General features: G+C 43.4%; 1 protein-coding gene across 1 annotated transcript in view; it reads right to left on the bottom strand.

Moving 5' to 3' along the window:
- Positions 1 to 16,347, bottom strand: part of PIK3C2G (phosphatidylinositol-4-phosphate 3-kinase catalytic subunit type 2 gamma) — a 144,905-nt gene that overhangs the window by 117,980 nt on the left and 10,578 nt on the right. The window contains 4 exon segments of the mRNA XM_033952383.1: positions 1,982 to 2,104; positions 5,219 to 5,282; positions 7,837 to 7,907; positions 11,187 to 11,289. Of these exon segments, the coding sequence (XP_033808274.1) occupies positions 1,982 to 2,104; positions 5,219 to 5,282; positions 7,837 to 7,907; positions 11,187 to 11,289 (361 nt within the window).

Genomic DNA, 16,347 nt, shown 5'->3' with positions numbered 1-16,347 from the left:
TTGAGAGAGGCATATAAAGTATGGTTGGCTATAAAATAAACCAGGTGTATACCTGGCAGGGCCTCCGCGTGTGCGGATCACCGGACTTGATGGACCGAAGGTCTGATCCGGAGATGGCGCTTCTTATGTTCTTATGTTCTTATGATTGAAGTCCAGCGGGAGGAAGAGGGTCAGCATACTCCACTCGTGCCCCTACGTTCAAGACAGGAGTCTCTAGTACAAATCTTCTCCTTCAGACATCAAATACAGAAGCACCAGGGCAAGAATGTTCTCTGTAATCGCCCCAATGTGGTGGAAAGCCCTACTGAAGGAATTACAGCTAGAAAAGGACACCGGAAAATTGAAGAAAGGGATAAAGACTAGCCTTGTCTCAGACTACTTCAACTGAAACTGTGAGCCCACAGAGGGAGGAAAATAGCAGGCTCCCCCCTCACCAAGAACACAATAGAAGGACAGGACATGACATGTATGCACCATCATAGACATGGTGAATATAATAAACGGAACTAAATAGGGAGAGGAGGAGATAGTGGATGCTGCGGATGGGCAGACAGGATGGGCCATTTGGCCTTTATCTGCCATCGTGTTTCTATGTTTTTATAACTATAAAGCTCTATGACCTCACAATGCAGGTGTTAAGAGCCTTAGCCAATAGGGAGAGGAGATGCAAATGTTAAGCGCCTTAGCCAATAGGGAGAGGAGGAGATAGTGGATGCTGTAGATGGGCCATGTGGCCTTTATCTGCCGTCATGTTTCTATAACTATAAAACTCTATGACCTCACAATGCAGGTGTTAAGAGCCTTAGCCAATAGGGAGAGGAGATGCAAATGTTAAGAGCCTTAGCCAATATGGAGAGGAGGAGATAGTGGATGCTCTGGATGGGCCATTTGGCCTTTATCTGCCATCATGTTTCTATGTTTTTATAACTATAAAGCTCTATGACCTCACAATGCAGGTGTTAAGAGCCTTAGCCAATAGGGAGAGGAGATGCAAATGTTAAGAGCCTTAGCCAATAGGGAGAGGAGGAGATAGTGGATGCTGTAGATGGGCCATGTGGCCTTTATCTGCCATCATGTTTCTATAACTATAAAACTCTATGACCTCACAATGCAGGTGTTAAGAGCCTTAGCCAATAGGGAGAGGAGATGCAAATGTTAAGAGCCTTAGCCAATATGGAGAGGAGGAGATAGTGGATGCTCTGGATGGGCCATTTGGCCTTTATCTGCCATCATGTTTCTATGTTTTTATAACTATAAAGCTCTATGACCTCACAATGCAGGTGTTAAGAGCCTTAGCCAATAGGGAGAGGAGGAGATAGTAAATGCTGCGGATGGGTCATTTGGCCTTTATCTGCCATCAGGTTTCTATGATCCCTTGATCTGGCCCTGGCTACAAGAATTGTAGGCTGAGATGCCTCAATATGACAGCGTGAAAAATTTCCCTAATACAGTGATTATGGAACTGCAAAATGCTGGCTGCGTTGGTGCTGTTCGATGGACTTCATGAGGGAGATACTTGCTGGAACCATTAATGGAGCTGATACCAGTACATGAAAACATGTCATCTTTTAAGTTTTTCGGATGACTTTTCTGGGTCTCTCTCGCATCTTTGCAAAACAAGCTGCATGTTGATTATTTTTAAAAACCAGAGGAGGTTTTTTTTTTTTTAGCCAATGATTGAGAAAAGGAGAACTTTGAGGAGTTGTAACTGCTCCATTTTCTGAGGCTTTTGCGACCCTCAAAGATATAATAGTAGAATTAAATAATCTAAATTTACTGTTCAACAGTTTGGTCTAAAAACACCGTGAGAAGTTGGGGAGACCTGAGTAAAATCGATTTTACAGGGGGGGGGGTATTTGCTTTTGTGGTATTCGTCCAAATCTCCACCTGCCACTGGTTTCAAGGAAGCATCTGATCATCCTGTGGAAGAAATTTCAATAGATCCGAAGGAATTTTCCACTATAGGCAAGAAATAACCTACCTGCTCATCCATAATCAACGCCAAACGAAGCTTCCCCAGAGCCTCTGTAATCGCCTTTGTTTCAACAGAGCAAAGCAGGCAGCAGATTTCCCTGACGCTTTCTAGAAGATCATTCATTCCATGCTGTTAATGTCAAGATAGAACAGGGTGTGACGAATGCTACGCATACATTACTGAAACCTTTAATTACAAGCAAAAACAGTGGATTCTAAGCCAAGTGGGTCAGATCCAGAGCAGTGGCATAGGGAGGGTGAGAGGCGCCCCTCCCCTGCCCTCATCTCCGCCCCCACGCTCCTTCCCCGATCCCCCCTGCCACACATGTGCCCCCTTTCCCTTCCCCCTAATTGTTCACCGCCACGAGCAACGAGCACGTCAACGTCCTCCTCGTGACCCCGTCATCTCTCCCACTGATGTCATTTCCTATGTGGGGCACCTGGATGTGACATCAGCAGGAGAAATGACACAGTCACAAGGAGCAGTAAACAACTAGAGGAATGGGGGAACGGAAGAGGGCACATGTGGCGAAGGGCAGAGCGGAGGAGGGGTGCCAGCACCCTCATCATGATGATGCCTGGGACGGGCCGCTCCCCCCTCCCCTTCCTTACTATGCCATTGATCCAGAGTATAAAGAGGATTAGAAGCAGGTCCTCTCAGATCCAATGAAAACAAACAGGCGGTAGAAACGGTGAGGCTGGCCAGGGACCGATACCAGGTAGAACTTCACGGTCTCCAACCTTTTTCATCTAGAAAGCTCTGAGGGCTTCAAGCTTAAACATATGACTGATTTTGCAAACCGCTTGTTCAGACTGTTATTAAATATTAAAAATGAATATTTATATTGATTCTACATATTTAAAAAACTCATTTGCGCTGTGATTGTCGATTGAGAATCATTATAAAAGGACACACTACAGCAATTTCAGTTGCAGGTCCGCGATTGTGGAACCAGTTGCCAGGGCATTTGAGATTATGTAAGGAGTTAAAATATTTTAGCAAGGAATTGAAAACTTCCTTATTTGTACCAGCTTTTTTCTAGAGCGAAATGTTGTGAAATATTTCTTTTTGACTGAAATGTCTTTTTGAGAATTTTAGATGAGGGAATGATGAAGTAGGGTTACTCGCACTTTGCTTTGTTGCGAAGATTATGTGAAATATTCTGTGTTTGTAGGTGGAAAAGGAAATTTTTAAATAAATAAAAATTGAATCGTCGTCGGTAGCAAACTCCATAAATGAGACGCCTGTGTAATGTGCTTAAGAGATTGTTTGTTTGCAGTTACTATATCAAGCGGGCAAGATTGAAATTAACGCACTCGCGGGATTTGAAGAGCATTTCGGCCAATTGTTGGAGGGCCTCAATGGAGGACTTCGGGGGCACATGTAGCCATGGGGTCGCTCGTTGGAGACCACTGATGTACATTACGCATGTGGTTCTCTGAGCATAGACTGTAGATATGAACATTCAAAGTCAGCTCATGGTGCCTGTCCTCTTTGGTGTAATTCTCCAAAAGATAAGTGCTTCTCACATAGTTCCTAACCTCAAAGTAGGCGGGTTTAGGGGTGGAGTAAGATTTAGTCACAGCTAGGCGTAAGTCTTAGGCACCTATAATGTAGGCCTTTAAAACCCTGGCCTAGATTACAGGTGCAATTCTGTATGACTGACATGAACTAGATGTCTATCTTTTTCGGGCACCAAATACAGAATCTGGCTCCTAGTGACCAGAAAAACACCAAATTTGCCCATTGGGATTCTCCAATTTCAGATATTATCCTACACTATCAGTGTAACCATTGAGGTTACTTTGAGGTTAGGCGCCTATTCCCAATTTATTTGTTTCAACTATGAGCTTCTTAAAGCTCATTATTAAAGCCAATTTACTGATTAACACCCCTCCTTTTACAAAACCATGATGGTGGTTTTTAGCGCAGGCAGGCACGCTGAATGCTCTGCGCTGCTCCCAACACTCATAGAGCTATTGCGGTTTTGTAAGGGGGTAAGTTAGGTGCCTATTTATTTCCCCCTTGTGGGCTACAGCATAATTGTGCTTCACTTCATCAAGCCAAATCACTGTTACCTGGGTCTTTACTGTGCTACAACCTCATAGCTTATGTATTTTGGGCCCATATTGAAAGGATTTATGGTCTGAACTCTTACACTCCTGAAAATCTACTAGGCCTGAGAGCCTAACTTTATAGTCAAAATTTCACTAAACTCCTAGAGTAAATTTAGGACCATATAATGTGGATCTGTATTGCAAGGACGAGGTTTGGGGCTTAGCACTGATTTTCATCACTAGGTTCGTAAATAAACCAGGTATCATCACAAACCCTTTAAAAGCAACCGCAAGACTTTAGGAAGGCTTCGTGATTCCGAAGGAAGCCAGTTCAACTGACATTATACTGCCGTAATGGAATCAAACCTTTTGCCTCCGAGATTATTTGGAAGTGCTCAAGATTCACTCCTGAGGTTTCGTTTCCACGAGGAGCAGATAGTCTTTGCTCCTCCTCCATTCCAGCAGGTGAGAGCCGACGGAGGAGGGCTGCAGTCCGGCCATCGGTCCAACGGTCGGCTCGGGGGCCCGTTCCAGCAGGGCACCCGACTCTGTCTTTGCTCCTCCCCCATGCCAGTAGGGGAGAGCCGACGGAGGAGGGCTGCAGTCCGGCCATCGGACCAACGGTTGGCTCGGGGGCCCGTTCAAGCTGGACTTCAGTTTTGACTGTTTTGATTTTATTTTCAATTCTTTTTAGTTTATGATATATTTTTTAATCTCACTTATTGTTTTACCACTTATTTTGTTTTATTTTATCATTCAAATTTCATTTAAATTTCCCCAGAATTCTATTGCTTCAACGGTTCTCCCTCTGCATCTATTCTTATCTCCCCTCTTTTTTCAACCTTTCAAAGTCCTATAGATCATTGTAATCTTATTAGAATGTTTATTTTCTTATTTTTCTCATCTATTCTCTATTTTATTTCTTCATTACTCTACTAATTGCCATTTTTCCAGGTACTTTAGTTAGATTGTGAGCCTTCGGGACAGTAAGGGAATTTCTAAGTACCTATTTTACTTATAATTTTAATGCACCCTATTGTCTATTTTTCTGTAAACCGCTTAGAATCCTAACGGAGTTTAGCGGTATATAAGAAATGAATTACATTACATTACATTACATCAATTTTCTTGCATATGAATTCTGTCGAAGGACTTGTTAAAAAAATGAATCCAAATGAAATCTTACCATACTTTGCAATAAATACCCTGCTTGACGATTGTATTTTGAAATGGCGGCCGACAGCCTTTCTCTAAAATAAGGAAAAAAAAAGATCCCGTTAATTAAACTAAACTTAAATCCACTGCCAGAAGTATTACCATAGAATGAATGTGCTGTCAATATTCAGACTTGAGAGATGGGATTTGAGATTCCAGAGGAAGCTCATAAGCTATTACAGAAACTGGCCTCCTGAGAGTCATTTTATAAGCAGCCCCATCATGTGTGAGGTACGTACAAATGTTATACCTGTTTTAAAAAAGGATAGCATGCAGCGGAAAATGCATACGCATATTAGGATTTGATATACCGCTTATCTAAGCGTTTTTTACAATCAGGTACTCAAGCATATTCCCTATCTGTCCCGGTGGGCTCACAATCTATGTAACGTACCTGGGGCTATGGAGGACTGAGTGACTTGCCCAGGGTCACAAGGAGCAGGGCGGGGTTTGAACCCACAACCCCAGGGTGCTGAGGCTGTAGATCCAACCACTGCGCCACACACTCCTCCTACGCATACGCACACAAATTCTCTGGGCTATTTTAAGTTTTCAGGTTTCAAGTTTATTAAAAATTTGATTGAACGCAATTTCTTAGCATTTTACAATTTATAATAATAAAGGGAGACAAACTTAACAAATAATCGCTTAACCAAGACAAGACTGACAAACACAGTTAGGAAAGTTGGGAGAAAAAAAGGGAAAACCACAGTAGGAAGGGGAGGCCTCTTGGAAAAAGTAAGTCTTTAATAATCCCTTAACCCTTTCCGGACCAAGGGACATATTTGTCCCATAACTTTAAAATCCTATCAATTTTGATTGGGATAGTCTACAGTTCTAAATTTGATATGTACGGATTCCATAGGATACTGCCTTTATGTAAACAAACTGGTTCCGACATTCATTCATTAGCGTCGTTGCCAGATTGACGAGAAGATTCACTTGCCACACTGTCCATAAGCCAGAAGTGTGATTTTTTAAATAAAAATAATGATATTTCACAAAAAAAAATCAATTTTTTGGCATCTGCAAGCCCTTTTGACCATAAAAATGTCGTCAAAACCACAAAAATTGGCCTACAATCCTTATGGTCCTGAAAGGGTTAAATTTCAATAAGTTTTTTTTTCCGTCCTGATATACAAAGGTACAGAGTTCCATATCGTGGGGGCTATAACTGCGAAAGAAGTGAGCCAATAATTTTCAATGAAGGTATATGGAGAAGGTTTTGCGAGGAAGATCTTAGGATTCGTGCCGGATCATCCGAGATAAGAAGTTTATGAATAAATGCCGGTTCTTTAGTAACTAGAGAAGTGCTATTTTATAGATAATGCAGTATGAAATTGGTAACCAGTGAGTGGATTTGAGCAGAGGGGTAACATGATCAAATTTTTTCTTATTTGTAATCATTTTTATGGCGGTGTTTTGTATCAATTGTAACCGACGGATATCTTTTTGACAAATACCTTTATAAAGTGCATTACAGTAGTCGAGTTTTGAAATGATAAGAGAATGAATAAGAATTTTAAGTGATGAAGGGTCCATGATATTCACAAGTGATCGGATCATTCTTAATCTAATAAAACAATGTTTTATTACCGCGCTAATCTGAGAGCGATAATTCAGTTTAGTATCTATTATTATACCCAAGATTTTTGTAGAAGATACTAATGTGTCAAAGCAGCTCCTGATTGGTGAGGCCCGACTTTAGTACAGGAAGAGGCAGTCGGAGCATACCGCGAGTGATTTCCTTCACTCGACGGCGCTCCAGCTGCTCTCTCCTGTCTCCCCTGCTAAAAAACCCTGCTGTATTTGCGGTTTTTCAACATTCGCAGGGGTTTCTGGAACGGAACCCCCGCGAATATCAGGGGAGTACTGTATATGTCCTTTAACTATAAATGTCAGTACTGCTTTTAAGGCATATTCTCTGCCATTTTGATTATGGGCCCCTTACTGTGTAAACAATTGCATTCCATATTACAACATAGTATAAAAAAAATCATGTCAGTATCAAACAATTATATATTGGAATGCTCTGCCATCTCAACTTCGCCACGAAAAATTAATCGATAAATTCAAGACAAATTAAAAAAAAAACCATTCTTATTTCAAGATGCATTCTACTGCTCCTGATCCTTCTCATCTTCAAATCAGCCAACCGCTTTTAAGAAGCGATCCCATTCTCAATGTTTTATCCCTTTCCCTTCCATTTCCTTTCCACTTTTTTTTTTTTTTTTTAAGTTCTTAAACCTCTAATAATGTAACTTTACCCCCCTCCTTTTCTTTTCTTTATCATCACTCTCCAGTTCGTCTTGTCAACGTCTTCAATGTACACTTCCCTTCCCCTCTTTAAACTTTATTCCTACTAGTATTATTTTTTATTCTTCTTTTAACATTTTATTGTAAACCGGCTAGATTCCCGTAGATGGTCGGTATATTAAAACTTAATAAACTTGAAACTTGAACTATATTAAACGGCATAATACACTTGGAAATTGACCTATGCAAACCAATGCAATAACTTGCAGTCCTGTAATCCCTTGTGGAAGGGCCATGAGCTCAAAATTGCAGTAAGGAAACTGAACTTCTCACCTGGATACTTTCCAGACGTGTGTGAGTTGCATAAGCTCATTCTGGCAGAACAGCTTTTGATCGTCTTCCTGCTGTACGAACCATAAGAGAATGTTTAGATTTTCAAAGACTAGGGATGAATGGATTTCTAACTGGGATAGTCAAGCGTACATCCATTCTTTCCTCCCACCATCCCGCCATCCTCTTAGGGCAGAGGAACAGGGTGGTCCACCAAGGCCATGGCCAACTTTAACGACAATGCGTGGGCACTTAGGGGTAAATTCTACATATGTCACCTACAAAAATGAGCATTGAAAAAGTCAACGCTTAGCGTCATTCTATAAACCTCCAGAGTTAAGGGTCTATAGAACTAACATTTAAGCATTTATGCCCCTGAAAACCAAGCCCAAATACCTTCGGCATATTCTGCAACAGTGCGCCTAACTTTTCGGAATACCCATGACTCCCTCATGCTCCCTTTTGAGAATTCACATGCACCACTTTATAGAATACGCTTAGAAAGTTGTATGCATAAATTCTAATTCATGCCATTAATTGCTGGGCTGTGCAACGGTTAAAACTTGCATGTCCCTAAAACCAGCCCCAGCACTGGTGGGACTGGGAGCCCTGCTGTCAGTACAAGGCACAATAATGATAAGCGCTGCAGAGTTTTACACCATCTTAGACTTGGAAGGAGAGATGTTTTAGACCCGAAGGTCTACTTCTGGCCTTCCCATGAACTTTCTCTTTACAAGCTCAGCATGCAGACACAGAGCAATTTGATGCAGCACAAACTCCAATTAAGCTCCCAGGGGTTAATTGCACAGAAAGCCCCAGTCAGAACTTGTTTCGAGAGCTCACGTGATGCTTCTAATCAATACAAACAGCTTTTGAGGGAAAGCGATGGGATTTTCTTAGCCGGATTTACTATTTAGAGGGGGCGGTACAAAATCATAATCAATATTATTGTTCCATTATTATCATGTTGAAATTATCTTTGTTCCTTTTGGATTTATGAGTTTTGTGGGCAAGCTCAGCCCAGTGCATTGATCGCAATTTAGAGCAGACATAAAAACAACTGCTCCTTCGTGCCCCAGAAATATCCAACTGTAGGCGCTCAGGTGTCTACCGTAATCTCTGCAGTGGTTGAGCCAGACTCCTCTGTCCGACTCTTTAAAAACTCACTCCAATACCACACAGGCTTGCAAATTAAAGCAACCCCTTTGGGCCACATTTTGATTTAGGAAATTCTAAAATAATGACAACGTGGTCTTTATTATTTATCGATTTTCTGCAGAATAGCAAAACTGCACTAGGAGGGAGACATAGTAACATAGTAGATGACGGCAGATAAAGACCCGAATGGTCCATCCAGTCTGCTCCATAAATTAATCATTTCATTTAAGTGCTTCTTTTTCTTAGATATTTCCAGATAATTTGGGGGCTGCCCTTGCACCAACCAACCACTGCTTTCTGTATTTGGATACCATCAGCCCTGTTTTGTTTTATTCTGGGTTGATATTATTCATGGAAGAACTGAAAATGTGCTTTGCTTTCTTAATCAGTTAAATGACAAACAATTTGGTACAAAAACCTTCCACGTTCATAGAAATTATTTGATCCATGCCAAAACGTTCAGTCTCAACCATTAGGTCCGTAGATAGACATGAGGATTGCTTGACAACTTAGCTACCTGGCGAGAAGGTGGCAAAATTAGATAACATTTGAGAAAGTGCTGATATTAAAGTAGACCTGGAAAATGCCTCTGCTGATCCCTGGGGTAGGAAGAATGAAACCTTGCTACTCACTGGGATTCTGCCAGGAACTTGTGACCTGGATTGGCCGGTTCATAGACAAAACCGTGGAAGACAAAGGCGCGCGCCGACAACTGAGCGCAAGACGGAAGCGTGCGCCGAAGAAAAAGAGTGTTTTTAGGGGCTCCGACGGGGGTTTTTGTTGAGGAACCCCCCCAGTTTACTTAATACAGATCGCGGCGGCGTTGTGGGGGGTTTGGGGGGTTGTAACCCCCCTCATTATACTGGAAACTTAACTTTTTCCCTGTTTTTAGGGAAAAAGTGAAGTTTTCAGTAAAACGTGGGGGGTTAGAACCCCCCAAACCCCCCCCAACGCCCCCACAACGCGGCGCGATCTGTATAAAGTAAAGTGTGGGGGGGTCCCCCCCCCACACCCCCGTCGGAGCCCCTAAAAACAGTGATTTTCTTCGGCGTGCGCCTCCGCGCTGCGCGCCTTTGTCCCGGCGCGCTTTTGACCTGACACCGGATTGGCCACTGTTGTCTGACTCGGTATAGGAATTCGTAGGAGGGGGGTGCTGAAAAGTTCTCAGAGAAAAACATGGATGCGGTTCAATCAGTGATCTGAAACGATGTCAAAACTCAGAACTTATGTTTCTGCAAAGTGGCACTTAACGAAATAAGATTACAATCTTTTCAGCTCCAGTGGCAAAATAAGGCTCAGAACTGAGAAACGTATGTTCTTGCTTTTTATGATTAAAATAAGAACATAAGAACAGTCCCATGGATGTGACTCATCTTTCACCCTTCAGATTTCTTCCTTCATATAAAGCACATGCCAACAGGAAAAATGATACTGGACAAGTCAATGCAAATCTCATGTGCACACACACACACACACACAGAGTAAATGACGGCAGATAAAGACCTGAACGGTCCGTCCAGTCTGCCCATTACTCTCACCATTTAAATACAAGAAACCTTTCACTGTCTGCCTGTGGTCAGCTTCACTGCTCCAAGCCAGAAGAAGCAGACTACGCCGGATGGACTTCTACGGTCTGTATCCGCGTGCGGCAAGACGGATCAGAAGCAAGCATGTGTATCTTATACCATATTCATATTGTCTGGGTACAGGTTTTGCCTATCTCGGGAAGAGGGGAACTTAGCAAGTAAAACGAATAATTTCTTGGAACTGTTGGGCAGACTGAATGGACCATACGGGTCTTTATCTGCCGTCATTTACTATGCTACTACAGGGTTCTGGAGCCGAAAGGGAAAGACTGGCCACGCAATCAGGGGCGAAGTATAAGGGTGAGTGGTGCCCCTCCCCCGCCACACACATGCCCCCTTCCCTTTCCCCGTGTCAGTGTCAGCTCGCCCTTTGACATCACTTCCTAGGCATTGGTCCTGGAAGTGACATCAGAGAGAGCGCCTATGCCAACGTGGGTGGCAACCTTGTACCGTGGAAGGCAAGAGGCATGCGCGCACGGCAAGGACAGGAGCAGAGGGGCCACGCCCTTAGAAAGATGGCATCCGGGGCGGACCGCCTCCCCTTGCAGGCAGATTCGGCAACTATCTCAGGAAAAGCTGGTACCTTTGGACTCTTCAAGTCGGGCTTACCGTGCGAGCCAGGCAGGTCCGCAGTGTACTTTTCTTATGCAGCTGAAGAAAGACGTCAGATGGGGTCTTCTGAAGGGACTCATGGCTGCCCAGCAGGTGATCACTAAAATTTTTAGCAAAACCAATTCATATTTAGAAAGAAAAAATTCTGGATCTGTACTGCAGCACAAAACCTTTTGTTAATGGAAGAGAAAGTTTGACTTGGGCTGTTTGGTGACGCTCACTGGATTTTCTTCATTTTGAGAAGCAAAAGTAAGTGTCCAGCAAAGGGCAGGCATAATTAAGATGAAAACAAGATAAAGATTTCAATTAGGAGTCAGGGACGTGGGCAATTTTTCTTAAGGAAATCAGAACTTTGGGCTTTGATGAACTTGTTCTGCGAATACCGAGCGAGCCTGCCTATCTCTGTTTCCACTGGAAATAATAGCTAACAGAGCAGCCTCTCATTGAATTTAAAATCCGCTGGATACGATTTCTGAAGCACAAGTGAAGTGCCCTTCAGTTCACCCAAGGGGTAAGTGAGGCCAGAAGGAGTATCTGGAAAGGTTTAAAAATAGAAGCCCTGATTAGAAAGCATGCTTTCCTTTCCAGACGCCTTGTTTTCAATTGCCTCAGAAACATTACATTTACAGTAGAATACAAAAGTCTCTTTATCTTGGGGCAGATATATGAGAACCCCTTCAAGCCCAGCATTTTCTAGGTTTTTCGAAAGTGCATCGCGAAGTGGGAGTGTGGTTTACACTCCCACATAATCACCAACACCAGGCAGAATAAAATCTAGAGGGTCTGGCTTGGGATTAAGAGAGGGTAAGATTTGGCAGACTGGATGGACCTTTCGGCTCATTATCTGCCGTCATAGAAACATAGAAAGATGACGGCAGAAAAGGGCTACAGCCCATCAAGTCTGCCCACTCTATTGACCCACCCCATTAAGTCTGAATGCTAATGACCTAGTTTCTTAACTCGACCCTCGTAGGGATCCCACTGGATGTCCCATTTATTCTTAAAGTCGAGCACGCTGGTGGCCTTGATCACCTGCACCGGAAGTTTGTTCCAGTGATCTACCACCCTTTCTGTGAAGAAATACTTCCTGGTGTCACCACTAATTTTCCCTCCTCTGAGTTTGAGCGGGTGCCCCCTTGTGACCGAGGGTCCCTTGGGAAAGAATATATCGTTTTCCACCTCGACACGACCCGTGACGTACTTAAATGTCTCAATCATGTCACCCCTTTCCCTGCGCTCCTCTAGGGTATAGAGCTGCAGTTTGCCCAGTCTTTCTTCGTATGAGAGACCCTTGAGCCCCGCGACCATCCTAGTGGCCATCCGCTGGACCGACTCAGCTCGAAGCACATCTTTCCGGTAATGTGGCCTCCAGAATTGCACATTACCGGAAAGATGTGCTTCGAGCTGAGTCGGTCCAGCGGATGGCCACTAGGATGGTCACGGGACTCAAGGGTCTCTCATACTACTATGAGCTGTTGGTCTGCCTGACCGGTCCAAGTCTCACGTTTTCTTTCTACAAAGAGATTCCAAAATACACTTCACTGCCACCGTTCCAGAGTCTTGATTTATGAGAAATGGTTTTGTCCAGGTTTTGAAAAGAAATCAGGAGAGGGCATCAGAACACGCATGCATGCATGTGATGTCATCGTGTTGCATTCGCACATGTGCAAATGCCTTCATGCCCTATGAACAGGCAGTGTGTATGTGGGGGGGGGGCAGGGTTAGGGCAGAACTGGGGCGTAATGGAGCAGGGACGGGTGGAACTGAGCGGGCCTGGGGGGGGGGGCAGGTCTAGGGTCTGGATTTTACTGATGTAAAATCCGGTAACCCTAGGGAGGATCCTCTACGTGGAGGCTTTTAAATGGAGGTCATCAAAAATCACTTTGCAGTGGTAAATCTCGGCTCTTTGCAATGGTCCACCCTTAGCATCTCTGCCTCAGGTGAAAGGTCACACCCTTGATCTTGGCAGAACTGAAGCAGGTGGAGATGCTGCACCCTGAGAAGGAGAGAGCTACAGCCTATCTGGGACCAGCTGAACCAGTTCTGGCTCGGCCTCACCATTTCTTACAAGCCTCTACATGTGGAAAGCTGAAACCAGGACTAGTTTGGCTGGTCCTTCATGAAATGCAGTGATGATATCTTGTCTTCGAAGAAGCGACACAAGGGATGGTCTTTTTTTTTCTCAACTTTTCATTCCCTACATTCTTCTGCCACTTTTTCCCTCAACTCAACAGCTCCCCCTACTGTGCCTTTCTCTGAATGTTGCAAAGTATGAACCATACAGTGGGATATTTGAGATGAAAACCACTGAAGTAATTGCTCCATAATAATGGGCCACAGTCGAGACAGAGCGTTCAGCGCTGGAGAAGATAATTCCTTAAAGCTCTGAATGAATTCTGCTAAAGAAGCAAGGGCAGATAATCAACCGGATTCCTTGTTTTTACGATTGCTCGTGACCTATTATTGAAGTGGTGGCAGGTCAACGGGGAACCGATTTGTCTTTCTTTGCAGTTTGTGCTGCTTGCATTGTAGAAATCACAAGTAGTTGCTCTAATTTAGAGAGAAGGTCTTCCTTACCTCTGACTGCCACAAAGATCTGATGTATTCCTTCTTTTATTTGGCATGTGGTGACGGACACTGGCTGATGTTATAATGCACGTACTATAATTTCATAGATCATATCCACGAGGGTGGCGGAGGTGCCTGCTCTTTCTTAAAAGGCAGAGCTACCATTGCATTTTAGGCCTTTAAGTTCTCTAGAAGATTCTTTATGTTACTTATAATAAATTTATAACATTGAATGCACTCAGTTTGGCAAACAGATAAAAAATAGAAAACCACCATCCCAAAAGGAAAAAAAAGATATATATATATCATCTCACATAGCACCCAAAATGCATAATGGGCCCAATAATCAGAGCAACTCAAGTGGGCTGGAAAGACTCTGACGGTGAGCCGTCCAACCACTGATATTCAGCCGCAATAAACCGAGCAGGTCAGGGGCAGTACAAGAAGCTGTGTTGCGGAGAGATCAGAAGTTATGTAGATACCAGTAATATTCAGAACCAGAACCCATGTAGCTGAGCAGTTCAAAAGCTGTCCTAAATTCACCCACTTAGCTATGTGGATCCCAGCACTAAATTTGGATGGGACCGGAGGAGGAGTTGCTTTACAGTGAAAGATTAGAGAAACTGGGCCTTTTCTCCCTCGAACAGAGGAGACTGAGAGGGGACATGATCGAAATATTCAAGATAGACTTAGTAGACAAAGACAGGTTGTTCACCCTCTCCAAGGTAGGGAGAACAAGAGGGCACTCTCTAAAGTTGAAAGGGGATAGATTCCGTACAAACGTAAGGAAGTTCTTCTTCACCCAGAGAGTGGTAGAAAACTGGAACGCTCTTCCAGAGTCTGTCGTAGGGGAAAACACCCTCCAGGGATTCAAGACAAAGTTAGACAAGTTCCTGCTGAACCAGAATGTACGCAGGTAGGACTAGTCTCAGTTAGGGTGCTGGTCTTTGACCAAGGGCCACCGCGTGAGCGGACTGCTGAGCACGATGGACCACTGGTATGACCCAACAGCGGTAATTCTTATGTTCTTAATTCTTAAATCCCCCTCAACTCCCCAAAAGCCCCCTTCCTTCTTACTTCCTCTCCCCATTCCATGAGACTCAATATCCTCCTACCCCTCTGAAATTATATGCTATGGAGAAGCAGAGGGAGGAGTGTAGCAAAAAGATACAGGGGAATTGGGAAGAGCTAATTGGAGGATGCTGCTAGCACAGTTGGAAGGAGGAAAATAAAATCAACTGCATGCAAGTCGAAACAGTCTAGGAGATTTCACATCGAATATCCAAAGGTAACATAGTAAATGACGGCAGAAAAAGACCCGAATGGTCCATCCAGTCTGCCCAACCTTACCCTCTCTTTAAATTACTGAATTAATTTAACTTTTCCTTTTTCTTAGCTATTTTTGCCTGGTACTATGCTTAGGTTCCATCTACTGAAGTCTCCGTCAAAGCTCGCTCCAGCCCATCTAATCCATCCCAGCCATCAAGTCCTCCCCAGCCCATCCTCAACCGAATGGCCATATACGGGACACAGACTGTGCAAGTCTGCCCAGTGCTGGCCTTAGTTCTTCAATATATACCATTATTTTCTGTTTAGAGGTGATCACTGTCTACATCCAGTCTGCTGTAACATACTGCAAATTCTGACCCTTAATCAGGGTCTTCTAGAGAGAAGTAATGAGGGTGACAAAGGAGCAGGGAATGGGGTGAGGGAGGACAATTGTAAGCTAGGCATGGAAGGAGAAGAGACAAAGTCTACATATTATGCCCACCACCATATCACAGCCTCCCACACCTTTAGGGATTCCTGGTGCCAGCAGGGGCAAGAGTGACTGGGGATTTTTCTTGCCCTGAAACCCCTAGACATCAGTGATTTAAATAAGGGATAGAGGTCTATGGGAAAGTGGTGGAGGTGTTTGGAAGGAAAGAGGGGCAGAGGTCACAATGAGAGGCAACTTAGCAGGGGAGATATGTGTGGAGGGGATTTGATTTTGAGAAAGCTGTGTAGGAAGTGGGAGAAGAGTCTTTTATTGTCTGGCTCCTGGGCTGGCGTTATTTTTCTATGAATAATTGGAACTGAAATTTGTTGATGCACTTTTATGTATCATTCAACGTTCATTTATTCTTGGTTGCATATGTTTTGTAGTTTACACATGTGTTTTTGTGATTATCATGCATGGTTTGTAGGTACTCAGTCTTTTCTATTTCCATGCAAATGCCCCTAATGCGGACATTCTAATCTTAATGTATATTTTCTGTAAACCGCTTAGAACCTAACGGATGTAGCGGTATATAAGAAATAAATTACATTACATTACATTCATATGTTGGGTCATTGCTCGTAATATATTTTTGACTTTAGTTCAATAAATAGTTATTACATACTGTATTTAGTCATTTTTGCCTGCTGGCGTTTGGTGTTTTATATCCCTGTTTTTTTTTTATTCTTCTTGTTCTGCTGTGAGGGTTCCTCAAACAATGTGGATCTTGTACTCATTGACTTTGATAAGGAGACATAATACCAGAGAAGCTGTAAGAAAGACCTACGTACCCCTTACATTTGTGACAAGCTCTGAAGGCGCTGTAGATCT

Source organism: Geotrypetes seraphini, chromosome 7 (genome assembly GCF_902459505.1).
Source record: "Geotrypetes seraphini chromosome 7, aGeoSer1.1, whole genome shotgun sequence".
Lineage (NCBI taxonomy): Eukaryota > Metazoa > Chordata > Amphibia > Gymnophiona > Dermophiidae > Geotrypetes > Geotrypetes seraphini.
Note: the sequence above shows the minus strand (reverse complement) of the source record. Positions and strands in the feature narration are given on the sequence as shown.